The sequence below is a fragment of the Strongylocentrotus purpuratus genome, unplaced genomic scaffold (assembly GCF_000002235.5).
Source record: "Strongylocentrotus purpuratus isolate Spur 01 unplaced genomic scaffold, Spur_5.0 spur5_scaffold_14, whole genome shotgun sequence".
In the NCBI taxonomy this organism is placed as follows: domain Eukaryota; kingdom Metazoa; phylum Echinodermata; class Echinoidea; order Camarodonta; family Strongylocentrotidae; genus Strongylocentrotus; species Strongylocentrotus purpuratus.
Window position 1 is genome coordinate 37513259 of NW_022145599.1, and position 14886 is coordinate 37528144.

Consider the following 14886-nt stretch of genomic DNA (forward strand, 5'->3'; position numbering starts at 1 on the left):
GAAATGTTCTACTAACTTGATGAAGGTTTAGTTACATTGGCTTACACTGCTTCATTAATTGTACAGTTATTGTAACCAATACATATAAGTCATGCAATTATGTTGTTATTGCCTATAAGACATGCAATGGAATTTAAATACCAAGAAGCTTCCATGTAACTTACAATGTTTACAAAGTAGCATCTTATATTAACTCACTGTACTGCAATTAACTTCATGTGCTCTTGTACATTTATTCTGTCTCATTCTCGACTTATCAAAACATTTTTCTTCTAATCTATCTCGACTCCGGCCTTTAATAAAAGCTCTTATCATACCTAAATACATAATCCAGTAAGCAATTTACATGGGACAGTCACATCTCAACTGTAAATAATACATACAAAGTTTGTACATATAAACACAAGCAAAGCTCAACCACATTAATGGTGTAATGTAAACTCTTTCTTATTTTCTTTCTTTTTTAATTTGTTTACTAAACTCAAACTTACAGAAACCACATGTTATGGCATTGCTTTGAAAATTAAAAAATACTTAACTTGATATAAAAACAGTTTTTTGTATTATATGCCATAAAAAACAACAAATAATATTGGAAGAATAAAATAACAGTATGGAACAGAAATTTAGATAACAAAATAAGATACAAAGTCTGGTTGTCATGGACATATAGACTCCTTGCATGTCATACCATGAAATTTGTTAAACCCTTTTGATCAAAATGACATAATTTCTCTCAAGTAGAAAAATAATTCTTTCACTTGAAGTGATATTTTCTGGCTCATATACCAAAGGTGCCAGGAGTATGTATATGAAACTCATTTTGAAACAAACATGGTACTAAGACATTTTTGTGCATGTTCAAATTAATCTACACTTGTTGCCCTTCTTCTTCTTCTTGTTCTGATCTGGGCAGAGTACAGCTCGAATAGCTTCATCAAACACTGTCTTGAGTCCTTTCTGAGTGAGAGCAGAGCATTCCAAATACTTCACACCACTAATCTCCTTCATCATTAATAAACCCTGCAAACAAAGAAAAGAGAGAGAGAATTGTTTGAATCCTTCTCAATGGATGCACTAAGAACAGACCATTTCAAAGATTCATAAAGGACCAGCATAACAAATTTGATGACATCCAAACGATACTGGACCATGAACATCAATCTAGAAATTCAACATGCATTAAAAAAGATTATAAAATGGGTAGAAGAATCCCTGCAATCTGATTGGTCAATTACAGTGTAGATTTTGTTACTGACTGCACAAGATATCAACACGATATATGCGATATCGGGAATCGATACCACTGGTAATATATAAAATTATGCAAATTTTGAAGTCATGCTTTCCTGTAATAACCGGATGCATGGCTATGGCAAAATCATGCTTCAAGTAATAAACTGAATCATGATTTTACCATGCAGCCAGTAAATCTGTAAAAAAGCAGATTTTTGTGTGATTACCTTAGGGTATGTGACTGGTGATAGGTTCCTCTGAGCAAGCTTGTCAATCGTCTCTCTATCATCCCGAAGATCCAACTTGGTTCCAACCAAGATGATGGGTGTGTTAGGACAATGATGACTCACTTCTGGATACCATTTAGCACGAACGTTGTCAAAGGAAGCAGGGCTCACCAACGAGAAGCAAATCAGAAATACATCCTGAAATTTAAAAAATAAAATATTTCAGTTTTAATTATATTGTGGTCCAGTGGACAAGTCCCCAGACTGTGAACCACAAGTTATGGGGTTCAAATACCTGTCGCAGCACCAATGTCCAAAGACAAGATATAATTTACATTTGCCACACTCCACCCAGGTGAGGTAGATGGGTACCCCGCAAAAATGTATTTCTTAAAAGCACTATAATGGCAGCTTAGTATTATTCTCATTATTATTATCAATATCATTATTAGATTATCATCATCATCATCGTCATTATTATCACTATCATAATCATTACTATAACTCTTATAATTAATTAATTAATGAAGCACAGTCTTATACATTTCATTTAAAACGTAATTATATACAAAACTCAATCTTCTCTTTAAAGTGACTTGGTAACATTGTTGAAGGTGGATGAAAAAAATTGCTTAATTTTTGTATAAAATGTTGCATATTCCTTTCACTGTACTAAGCCTCTGACATGCAAAAAATCCTGACAAAAATCTCAAACCACGAAGATATCTATATGGTTTTCTTTGAAGGCGTTGATGTACGACACCCCCTAACAGTGATTTACAGTAAATTCTCCCAACCATTTTTGAATTTTCCCAACCGTTTTTCCATGAAAAAAAAACATAAAACAGGCTATAAAAAATCTGTCAACACTTAAATGTCTGGAATGGAATGTAGAGCCATTTTATTGCTTTGTGACGATTTCCATTTACCTAAAATGTAATTAAATTGTAATAATATAGTTGAGAGAATTAAGGAATCGATCCGATCAGTTTTTCCCAATTTGTACCATGAATAATGGTCCGTTTTCCCTCAAATTTTCAGATTATCTTTAATTGTACATCTAGCATTGAAGTCACTACCTTAGCACCACTAACTCTCATCTGAACAATGTTACCAAGTCCCTTTAAAGGTACAATAGAGGAAACGAAAGAGGTAATATAAAAGATTTATGTCTGAGGCAACGTAAGAGGCAGATAGGACTACATGTATATTGTCTATGGGCAAGAGAGAAAGAGAGAGAGAGAGAGAGAGAGAGAGATAAACACAGAGAGAGAGCGAGAGAGAGAGAGAAAGAAAGAGAAAGAGAGAGAAAGAGAAAGAGAAAGAGAGAGAGAGAGAGAGAGAGAGAAGAGTGCCGAAGGGTAGGAGATGACTTACTGTCTGTGGATAAGAGAGTGGTCTCAGTCTGTCATAATCTTCCTGACCAGCTGTATCCCACAATCCTAAGTTCACTGGGCGGCCATCAACCATCACATTGGCAGAATAATTGTCAAATCTAGGGTAGGTAGATAAAATTGAAATTTCATCTTAAGTAAAACAGTAAGATTGATGACATAATTATTTCCCCGTGCATGTATGATAGTGCTGTTCATTACTACTGACACAAAATGGAGCATGTATACAAACAGACCGAAATAAAATATATCTTGATATACATGTACTCAGTAGAAAAGTATAATGCTGTGATCCTGCTATCATGCTAATGTAGTTTATGTACTGTAGTGCTGTGGCTTAACCTCCATGTTCAGGTTCAGTCAATTTAGCTCAATATTGATTCTGTAAAGTATTCAGGAAGTTCATGGAAGTTCACACTTCATACAAATGCATGGGTACTTACACGGTATATCAATTCAACGGAAATAACAAATTGGGGGAATTCTAATCATGCCTGTAACTTTTTCTACCTCATTTTTGTCAGCCTTTTTAAATACTAATGAACCTGAAATGTGCAAGTAGAGGTGTTGTGGTCTCATAGATACGTCACTGACTGTAGATCACTAGGCTCAGGTTTTAAGTCCCGCCATTGCACTAATGTCCTCTGACAAGACATTTATCTACATTTGCAACTCTCCATTCAGGTGTTTATTACATGGGTACCTATTAGGAAATTTATTCCTTAAATGTTTTTAGCATTCCAGCTGCCTTAGGGCAGCTACATGTAGGCTAAAAGCCAGGGTGATATTAGTATCATGTACACAGTACACTATTCCTAAGTTCATAGTCTTATATTACATGTGTATATTAATATGATTCTTTCTGTTGCAATCTTATATTCATACTTACACAGTGGGAATGTATTCTCCGGGAAATGCATTTGTGGTGTAACTGATGAGAAGACATGTCTTTCCCACAGCTCTGCAAAGATAAAAAAAAATTATGAATAGTTAAGACATCACATCTCATAAACAATATATGGGTATGGTATTAGTGGGTGAATTAGAACAAAAAGTTGAAGAGTGTTCTCGACATGATTCCATCATTCTAAAAGGTGTGATTAATGTGACAGTCAAAACTAATACAACTGAATGAGAGTGTGTACTATGTTACATGCCTCTTCCTGTTCCATACACACAGCTACACCCATACCTTCATGTACATACTGGTAAAGAAAGAACAAAACAATCAAGTTAAACTTGGATTTGTTGGACTTAATTCTCCTTTAACCAACATAAGGCCACATAAAGGTGTTTTTCTTTAGGGGGGTTGCCTTTGTAGTTTGTACACGTACAGTACATGTACATAGTTGTACCAGGGAGTTAGTCCGGGAGCTAGTCTCAAAATAGACTAATAGATTTTTATTTATCCGGAAGATTCACAGAATGATTGTCCCTTTAGCACATTCCTCTTCATGTAGTTATGTGCCAAATCTGTTTGCTTTTATGACAATAATACACAATTAAATCACTATGTGTCACATTGTGTAAACAACTTTTCCCTTATTATTACACTGGTATGCAGCCAATTTAGAGGGAAATATTCCACAGGATATATCAGACGCAGCCATTTCCTTGTTTCCTCTAGTACACAGTGTAAAGGACAGCTAGCACTATAATTAGTCTACTTCAAGACAATGGGGGTTTTTTTTGTCTCACATCCTTCCTCTATAAGTACATTGTACATGTACATGTCAAGGTCAATGTATCTGGAGTGTTTTAAAAGACAGCTTCCACTCATTGGTGGCTTGAATAAAAACAAATGGAAATCAAAGGACAGATATAATTCATTTTAAGAAAAAAAAATCAGAATTAATAATGAACAAATTGAATATGAAGGTAAGATGCATTACATGTACCTACATGTACATTTATCATGATGTTGTATTCTCACTATTAAATTATTTTTACATTTTTATACCCTAAAGCTTGACTTTTCAATCTTCAGGAGTAGAAAATGATAAACTGAAGGAGAAGTGATTGAATTATAAGACGTTGAATACATGACAAAAGATGGTCAGAGGGAGAAGGAGAAAATGGAAGATAAAAAGAATTACAAACCAGGAATCATAAGTTCTCATGGGAATACAATACCCTCAACTCTTTAATACACGAAAATACTTTTTAAGAAACAGAATTAATACTTTTGTACAATCTTTATTTTTCTAATCAAACGGCACAATACAGCACAGGTGTGCTTAGAATAGTGCACCTCCATAAAAGAATATTGATCTGTTAAAATCATTGTGATACAATATTATCTTCTTACTCCTTAACCATTTACTGATAAAATGCCTTTTACAGTTCTTTCAGGTAGATTTTATACATTCTACTTTCATAATGTTTTTATAGATCCCTATTAAAAAAACAACTACAAATTGTGATTGGTACACTTTAATTACTAAACTTGCTTAAAACTACTTAAAACCATCAAAAAAGGATCCTTTCAATCGTGATGTCAAGCATTTTGATTTTTGAATATATATTAAAAACTAGAAATTCATCACTTTCAACAAAATTGTACAAGTTTTTATCAAATTAGTAAGTATAGTTTGAGATTTGAATGTGCGGTCTTTGTGATATTTCTAACTTAACTTGGGTAAACGCCTAAACGGGCAAGGGCAACACCTCAATTAACTAGATCACAGCACATCATCCTTCACACAGGCTAGTACCATCAACTTCACACTACAAGTACTCAACCAAAAACAATGTAAAACTACCGTATATTGCAAACATGTACTGATGCTTACTGATTGTTATACTGATTATTATGACTATTGTATGTAGAAAACCAATTTTTGTTACTCTAAATTAATATATACAGTATTTCAAAATCTTGAGTACAATTCTGTTAAATTCTCGTTACATGGGTTTAACTTTAAAATACCCCACCAATAGGGTTAATGTACATTAACGTTGAAGACCTAGGGTTAGAGTTAAAGTTAGAGTTAGGGTTAGGGTTAGGATTAGGATTAGGTTTAGTGTTACTTAAAAAAGCTAAAGTCTTAGGATCATTGGTGAAGCGTTCGGTACCCTATAAACGTTTGGTCAATTTTTGTGGCGGGGTATTCTAAAATTGCTCTGTTGTATGTATATGTACACGCACGTACAGCCAGTGGCGAAGGCTATATTGAAGAAAACTTGGCTACAATAAACAATTGGTGATATCAGCTACATGTACGTCCTATTGTCTTGTAGTATATTAAGACCTACTTCTTCTTTTTCTTCCAAGAAAAGTACAGTCCACCGTCTAGTGTATCACATACTACATATATTAGGCAGGTCTGGTGTTGTGAATGCAGTTCATGTACAATGCAAATTTAAAACCTATACATAATATTTAAGAATGTATGTTATACATTCTTCTAGTATATTAAAAGGGTGCAGGGGTGCATCCTTTCAGGCCAATTGTTATTAAGGTACTCAAAGATTCCCATGTCCAGCACAGGTAGCTTGGAGTATGAGACGTTTCCATTCTGCGTTGGAGCAGAGCAAAGACTAGCAAGAGGTCTGAATTTCAAAAGACATTTAAAAAATCCTCTAACCAGATGGATTTCTCTGTCGTTCTGAACTCTTAGTCTTACTTCAAACAGTAATTTGAAGTTTGTTCATGTTGTTGTCATGCTTGAAGTTGAAGTAACTTCCTCGCACAGTTGCTTAATTACCCTGGGGGGTCACTCTCATATACAAATGCTATCCACCCGTGTCCATCAACCTCTGAAATGGACCCTAATAGCGTATCGCACCTTTTCTGAAATGACCCTTTTTTAAGAAAACGTCGACACCCGTTAACCTGAAAAGATACTGTTTTTGGTTCTTGTGCGATCATAGACCGAATTTTCCGTCTCTTTCGTTCGTTAGCCTCTTATTGGGGTAGGGTCGGCCGGCTCTCTCTTTAGAGACGGAAACCGTCTATACACATTCCCTTGATAACGCCACGGCCATTTCAGGTCGTAGCGTTTTGCCCCCAAAATCCCCCAAAATGTCATTTTACCTCGTGCATATCCACATGTAAATTAGGCCTAGGCTATAATAAATCAGTTCCACTTACCAACTTGACTGAAATAATCAGTTTAATAGTCCCTTTTTAGGAAATTATGGGTCAAAATCGAAATCCATTTTGAAAATCTTTTTCAACATGGATTTCGATTTTGACCCATAAATTCCTAAAAAGGGACTATTAAACTGATTATTTCAGTCAAGTTGGTAAGTGGAACTGATTTATTATAGCCTAGGCCTAATTTACATGTGGATATGCACGAGGTAAAATGACATTTTGGGGGATTTTGGGGGCAAAACGCTACGACCTGAAATGGCCGTGGCGTTATCAAGGGAATGTGTATAGACGGTTTCCGTCTCTAAAGAGAGAGCCGACCCTACCCCAATAAGAGGCTAACGAACGAAAGAGACGGAAAATTAGGTCTAGTGCGATCAGTGCTTGAAAAATGAAAAACACCACCTTTTAAGGAAAACGTTGACAACGTTGAACCTGTGAATCTGAAAAAGTACCTTTTTTATATTTGTCTGCGTTCAGTGCTAGAAAAACACCCCTTTTCAAGGAAAATGTTGACGACGCCGCGCGCCGTATAGCTGAATAAGACACCCTTTCAACGCTTTTTTCTGGATGCGGGTGCAGAGCAGGTCATGTTGGGAGTGACCCCCTGGGTTTAATTACCATTCGTAATTAAGTCTTGACTTACATGTACATTACAATTTCTAAAACAAATACATTCATTGCAGATTTCTAGGCCTGATTATTTGTCACTAATCAATCAAGAAAAAAGACAAATCATAATGTTGGACAAATTTTCATGGTGCCATGATCATGGTTACCTGGTTGAAGCTACTTTCTAGTATTCGATGCATAATTTTGTGTGAAACCTTATAATGGGAAACGTCATGAACGTGAGAAGAGCTAGAGGTCTACCTTTTTAATATATTTGTTCAGGACGGACATGTCACGACCCCACACACACACGTTCACAATGCATTTCATACACGACAAGCCAATGGTCCACTCACTATCCATACTCATGAATGAGTGTACGATCTACGACTAAGATTAGAATTACAGATTTCAGGTTTCTTACCCGTCCCCGACGACGACACATTTAATAGCCTGCATGTTGAAGCTCTCGTTTTCTTGGAAATTAGCTTCGAAAACTATGACATTCGATGTATGTTGCTTCTTCAGTGACTCTCTTTTCCCTCGCAAACGGACAGGGTGTGTTAGCTTTTACACGTAACTCCAATGCTGCATTAGTACAGTGCTAGTGCGATACAACGCTACGGTGAATCTCTCAATATGCGGAAGTGATCGTGTCTAATATATAGCGAGCGCAGTTACGTTCTAAATATAGATTTTTGACCCGGAAATACTTTTTTTGCGCAAGCAACAAGCCACTAGTCGCAACAATTGAGTTTTTGACTAAAAAGTGATATTTATGAAAACCCATCCATAAGTTAATTAAGTTAATACTAAAAGCAAGGGGTAAAGAATTGATTAACTCGATTTGTGCACATTGCCACTTTATATCATCACATGGAATATGTAAATCTATCTTCCCATGCATCATTATTTTATTCTATATTTTCTCATCTTTTGTTTTTATCATGAGTATTTTATGTTATTTAAAACATGTTATATATATATCCTGTTCTCATAAATGTTTTGATATTATTGGTGAGTTCTTGAACCTTGAATTAGAAGATATTGAACTGTATAAATTGGAAACTTGAAACTTAAAAAATAGAATATTATCAGACAGTTTATTATTATAGTATTGATGTTATTATTATTTCATCAATATATCAGCTCGATCTATGCTGTGTTTTTTTTTTTAAATCTCATTGGCATATACTGAGGGCAAGCTTAGCCTCCTCAAGTGCTTTTCATAAGAGTCTTAATTGCGGTACCAAGCAGATAAAACTCCCGGATCAAACTTTCTGGAGGAGTTATGGATACCCCAAGCTACTTCAGATGATCTTCCGAACTCAGTTCCGAAGATTGCTTGTGATCATGCCTAATGCATGCACCAACCACCACAGGGGCCTCTCATGTCTTGATATTCCACAGACTTCCCAATTCTCTCCGTATAGGTCTTGATACCTTTCAATCTTTTCCTTCTCTTTCTCAGCAATCCTAGCATCACCAGGCACAGCTGCATAACTTATTTTTATTACTATAGTATTTAGGTCAATAATATGCCATAACATTTATTAAGTGCATTTTGCAATCGGGGATTCCCCAAACTAAAAACGTAAAAGGAAAAACAAAGTAAATGATCATAGATAGCCAAATAGATCGTTTATTATATAAACATCAAAATCCAGTTTTGCATATCTTACATAGGCTTATTAATTTGAAAGTGTATGGTCATTGTCTGCGGAGAAAGAATAAAACATTAACATGATTTAAACGAATCATAATTATTATTCAATGACATTCTGATTCTCTCTATTAAAGATACTATGTCCCTTTTGCAGCCAACATCAAATTCTGTAAAACTTTGCAGGAATTATGAATATGTCATGTATATAAATGTCCTATCTGTAAAATTTAAACATTAGCAGTGTCCTAATATTCAAATTATGCAAGGAAACACGTTTACTTGCTAGACTTCACTGTCAGACACTATTGAGTGACTGATTGGCTTTTTTTTCTTCTTTGGTAATAACATACATAAAATGAGCTGTAAAGGGTACAATGAGCATTTTGTCTACATCAATAACCCACTTCTTGTACTGGCCAAAATTAAACTGATTAAATATTTGCGCAGCATAAAACGTACGACTATTCGGTACAATGGTCTTAAAATCAGACTATTTACTTACTGGCTCTATAGCTCTCTAGTCAATTTGACAACTACTATAGTCGTTATTTTCCCACTTTTTTCAAGCACCTCTTTTTTAGGGAAGTTCTAAATTAGTATTATCTTTCAAATGCCATTGGAATTTAACCTCTTCATTTTTTTGGCCTGCAAATAGGACATAGTACCTTTAAAGGCTAAGTCCACTCCAAAAATTATTTGCTTTTAATAGATGTGAAACAGAGCAAAATAAATTTACAAAAATCGGATAAGTATTGAGGAGGTTATGATTTTTGTTTAATATAGTATGAAAAACTATGGAACTTATAGAAAAACAATCCAACTGCCAATTTGGTTTTCAGTTAGTGACGTCATTGCCTCATATATTTTTATCCCATTGATTTTCCTTTTTATCCCCCCAAACTTGATTTCCTAATGCCTTTGCCCAATTTTATTTGTATCATATTGCGTGCATGATACTTTTCAAAATCTTTGAAGAACTGATACTATTTTTTGAATATTGTATAGGCTATTCATAACTCATTGATTTTTATATAAATAGTTTACAAATTTCAAATCTTTCATGATATGACTGGAAAAAATCACTATATTAGTGCATTCACACAAAAACATATTACTTTCAATATAACTTTGATTCTGGTGTGAGGAAATAGATTTTTAGGGGGAGAATGGACAATTTATAAAAGAAAACAATTACTCAGAAGTGAATAGTGAGGCAATGGCGTCACAGACTTATGAGTGAGTTGCCAATTTGTCTTGTGATTTTCAAAGCATTTTTATGTCTTTAAAAATTCATAAGTTTTATAAATTATTTGGTTTTGCTCAAACTTTTGTGATTGTTTTTTTTTTTTTTTTTCTTCAAGATTCTATTTAAAGTGAGTTATTTTTGGAGTGAAATGTCATTTATTCGGCCTCTATATTAGTAAAGCAAAATGTTAAATAGATTCTATACATGGGTAAGATTTCTAGATAATTATTTGCATGTACAAGAATGGATAAGCATTGTTCTCAAAGTTTCAATAATCCAATATTTTCCCCCACACGGTCGCTACGCAAGCGCTCACATACATAAAAGATATGCAGTGTTCGAACCCGGTCTGTATGATCGATGCCCGAAATAAGGGCCGGGGGGGGGGGGGGTAGGGCTCCCATAGAAGATGCTATCCTTGTTAAAAGGGATTGGAGACTGAGTTTCGCCACCTCCTCTTACAGGTAAACAAAAAAAAAGTTATGATTTCCGTTCTAAATTGTAAAGTAATCAGGGGCGGATCTAGCTTTTTGCCAAGGGGGGGGGGGGGGGGTTGACCCAGTGGTAGATCCATGCAGGAATTTCCAAAAATCGCGCCGTTTTACTGTTTTACTTTTTTCCCTTTTTTTTTCTTCTCCCCCCCCCCCCCTTTTTTTATCCACTTGGCCGCCCAATGGGGGGGGGGGAGGTTTAAACCGCCGACCCCCCCCCCCCTAGATCCGCCCCTGGTAATACTCTGTTCTCATTGGTCGATGTGCTCTCTTGCACTCAGGAAAGTGAGACTTTGTTATCATTAAAATGTTATTTCCTTGTCAAAAGAGGCCGGCTATAATGCATTTTGTCATCTTGCAATTTCTGATACTTTGTCATGAAGCTGACGATATTTCATAAAGTAATCTTAATATAATTTAATTCTCTCACAGCGCGGGACCAGTTGAAAACGTACCGCTGACCTAAATTACTTCTATTGTATTAATCAAACTTCATTGATCAATATTCTATTTATAAACATATAAATCAATTGAAAGCAATGTTACAAATCAATATTCTGTAAACATAAATATCATATAAATCAATTTACAAAACGTGTATATAGCAAAACAGAGCTAAGGAGCACCCCCCCCCCCCCCCATTCGTGAGAAAATATTAATCGGGGGCCAAAGGGGGCCAGGGGGGGGGGTCATAGAAAAAAAACACAGATAAAGGGTGTCTTTAAAATTCTAAAGTACCCCCTGTTTGCCAAGGGGGTGTTTGAAACACCCCCCCCCCCCCTACAAAGCCCTCGGATGTATCTATTCATTAATAACGTTTTAATCCTTGAATTGCTGATTTATTGTCTTTAGTGTTTAGAGTTTGGAATAACTAATAAATTTGTCGTGCACTGTATACCGTATAAACGTCAATATCGTTATGCCCGCATTTGGGTTCATTACGTTATAAAGGGGGATTAGCACTAAAATTTGACTGCGGTCCACTGAACCGTTAAGTCAGCCCAGGATATAGCCCAGTGCATCCGTCATTGTGCTCATATAGGAACTTGCGACCAGGAACTTGTAATTTTGACTGTGAATTGAAGTCTAATGTCCTTTAGCGCAAATTCTCAGCAATACAACATATTAAATTTGGAAGAAAATTTAGTAGAAACAAGCAAAACACTGTCAACAGAACATAATTCTACATGATTTAGGCAAGTCTGCGAGTGTGATTTGAAAGTATACTTGCCGCCTGTGATGGAATGCCAATTTGTGACCTTTGGCCCGAAACCTTTGAGTAAGGGTGGGGGGGGGGGGGGGGGGGGGGGGGTACCAGAATGTTGGAATAGACACTTTTAATCTGGCTATATAGGGAGCTTGTCCCGAAATATAGTTACCCCTGGTATCAACCATAATGTGATCCCTGAAAGATACTTAGACCGTAATTATTGACTCAGTATTTTTACATTAATACATTATTATACCAAAATTGTTAAATTCAATCAGTTCATATTTACATATTGGAAGATTGAATATTTTATTTTTGTTGTGATGCAATTAGGTGTCAAATAATTATTAATTTTAAATTTCCTGTAATAATGGGCTTATAATAACAACAATTACAAACCTAATGATAATACCGTATCATTATTGTTATAACTATTAATATAATCATCATTATAATAACGTTAATGGTATAGTAGTAATAGCAATGATAATAATAATACTAACTATTTAGGGGCGCTTATATACAAAAAGTATCACATGACGCTTAGTCACAGAATTTGAAGAAAAATATGAAAATACATTAAATTAATGTATTTTCATATTTTTCTTCAAATTAAATTCATAAAATAGGTACATCAATAGAAATAAGTGTCATTTAAATTTGCCAAACTGTATCAATTTTTAAAAGAAAACTGAAGAAATATTTTGTAAATGAATATGTATAATTAATATTATTTTTTTACATAAATGCCTTTTCTGTTTCTTGTCTCTTTGTAATGGATTTGTCCGGTTTAGTTTTGTTTATTGATGCTTTGTGTTATTCTAATCTCTGTATTTTTATCTCGTTTTTAATGAATTTAAGAAACTTTTTATGTAAATTTTATTATCTTTGGGAATAACCCTGATAGGCCATTAGCCTTTGTTTTTTCCCACCACATTATGATTTAAATTGAAGATGTTTCATTTTAACGTTTGTTAATGTATATATGCATATATTGTACCTTTTTTTTAATCAGATGTGTAAATAAAACTTGAACTTGAACTTGAATTTAAGTGATTTTGAAAGTGGCAAGACATGTTTTTTCTCTGATGAGGGAAAGTGGGGTGTCAATGTTCAAAGCAGCACTGCATTATGACTAAGTTCTTGGTAGATGAGAGTCTGTATTTGGGAATAATCATAGTTTATTCAAAGGCTAATACAGCGGGTATAATTTGGAGGGTGCATATTAAGATATTAATTTGCGCTAAATGGTTAGGCCTATATACGTTATAATAAGCAAAATTTATTAAATTTATGGTGAAAATTGTATTGCTTTCTCAAAATGTAGGCCTATAATTATATATAGAAGCAAAAATGTGCGGTTAACACACCCACTTACCATCACCCTCTGTTTGTTTTAATAGTAACTGCATGATTATCAGGCACGTTATTTGTGAAAATTACGTGAATGGTAAATTTTAGCATGGCAGTCATATGGCCCAGATACATATCAATTATAACTCCTGGGACTGAAGATTAGGACTATCCCGTCCGGAAATGATTGTCATTTGTGTTTAGGTGGGTACGTGAGGAAATAACTTAGGATGTGTGGAGGTGTATGTACGTGTGTGTCGGAATAGAAACATCCACCGTCTACCCGCCGCCCCCTCCCCCCCCCCCCCCCCAAAAAAAAAAACCAAACACTCCAAAACAAAAACAAAAAAAAAAAAACGCGTAGGTCCTACGTCTCTTTAAATTGGCTGGTTCAGCCAACCAATTGTTTTTGGGCAGAATAAAGGCCCCCCGCCTCGTGGGATGTCGGTCTAGTAAGTATAATAAGGCCCGCCCCGCCCTCACTATAACCCGCAGGGTCACTTTTTTATTATTTGGATGTCGGTCTCGAGGGCTGTAGCCCAAGGCGGCGGAGCGACTTCCAAAGTGGGGGGGGGGGGGGCACCTTCAAAGGGAGATCTCAAGGCGAAAATATACAGTTTTTTAAACATTATCAAGTTGATTTCAATATTTGTTTCTCTTTAAACAACATAAAGATATTGCTTAAGCATCATACTTTGCAGTTGGGTGGGATGGTCTGAAAATTCATTTGCGAGCGAGAATTTAAAAAAAAAGAAGAGATTTGTGAGGTCGCAGTGTGAAAAATTACACCTTATAAAGAGGAAAACCCCAATCCTAATGGGGTTATAAGCACATTCTCATAAACGGAAGACTGAAAAGACATTACTGTTAAGTTACATAATTATAACATCGATAACTACGAGCAAGCGTGGCGAGCGAGCTTTGGGGGAAAATTGCTCTTAGTCGCTTGAAATTAGGGGCACGTTTAATGATGAGAGTAAAATGGGACACTAATCAAAAGGGTTAAGACACTTATTGAAAAAGAAAAGGATCACGTGTCAAAGTACAAAAGCTAATTATCAGAGGTGAAAATGGGGCACTTCTTACTGAAAAAAGAGGCATGCACCAGGGATGAAAAGGGATTTTATGAGAATGGGAAATGGGCATTTGACGACTGAAAAGAGGCACCCATCAGATTATGATAGGGGCATCTATTAGAAGTGAAAAGGGATAGGTTCCTTATTAGAAAGGAAAAAGGGGCACATATCATTGTTAAAAGGGTAATTATCAGAGGTAAAAAAGGGCACTTATCGCATATGAAAAGGGGTACTGACCATTCATGAAAAGAGGCACTATAATGAGAATGAAAAAGGGAC

At 35.4% G+C, this 14886-nt stretch overlaps 1 protein-coding gene across 1 annotated transcript; it reads right to left on the reverse strand.

Annotated features, from left to right (window-relative positions):
* Window positions 1-861: 861 nt before the first annotated feature.
* On the reverse strand, window positions 862-8024 carry LOC581537 (ras-related C3 botulinum toxin substrate 1 (rho family, small GTP binding protein Rac1)-like). Its single transcript, NM_001242667.1, has 5 exons — window positions 7990-8024; window positions 3747-3818; window positions 2841-2958; window positions 1464-1661; window positions 862-1023 (listed from the first exon to the last, which is right to left on the reverse strand). Exons 1-5 carry the CDS (start codon window positions 8022-8024, stop codon window positions 862-864), a joined length of 585 nt encoding a protein of 194 aa, NP_001229596.1.
* Between the last annotated feature and the right edge of the window lie 6862 nt (window positions 8025-14886).

What these genes read in the sequence shown, in the direction of transcription:
- LOC581537 (NM_001242667.1), bottom strand. Translation starts at nt 8,024, where the DNA reads ATGCAGGCTATTAAATGTGTCGTCGTCGGGGACGG. An exon ending in GGAGAATACATTCCCACTGT is followed by an intron (nt 2,959 to 3,746) that starts GTAAGTATGAAT and finishes TACCTACCCTAG; the next exon opens with ATTTGACAATTATTCTGCCA. An exon ending in CACTCTCTTATCCACAGACA is followed by an intron (nt 1,662 to 2,840) that starts GTAAGTCATCTC and finishes TTTAAATTTCAG; the next exon opens with GATGTATTTCTGATTTGCTT.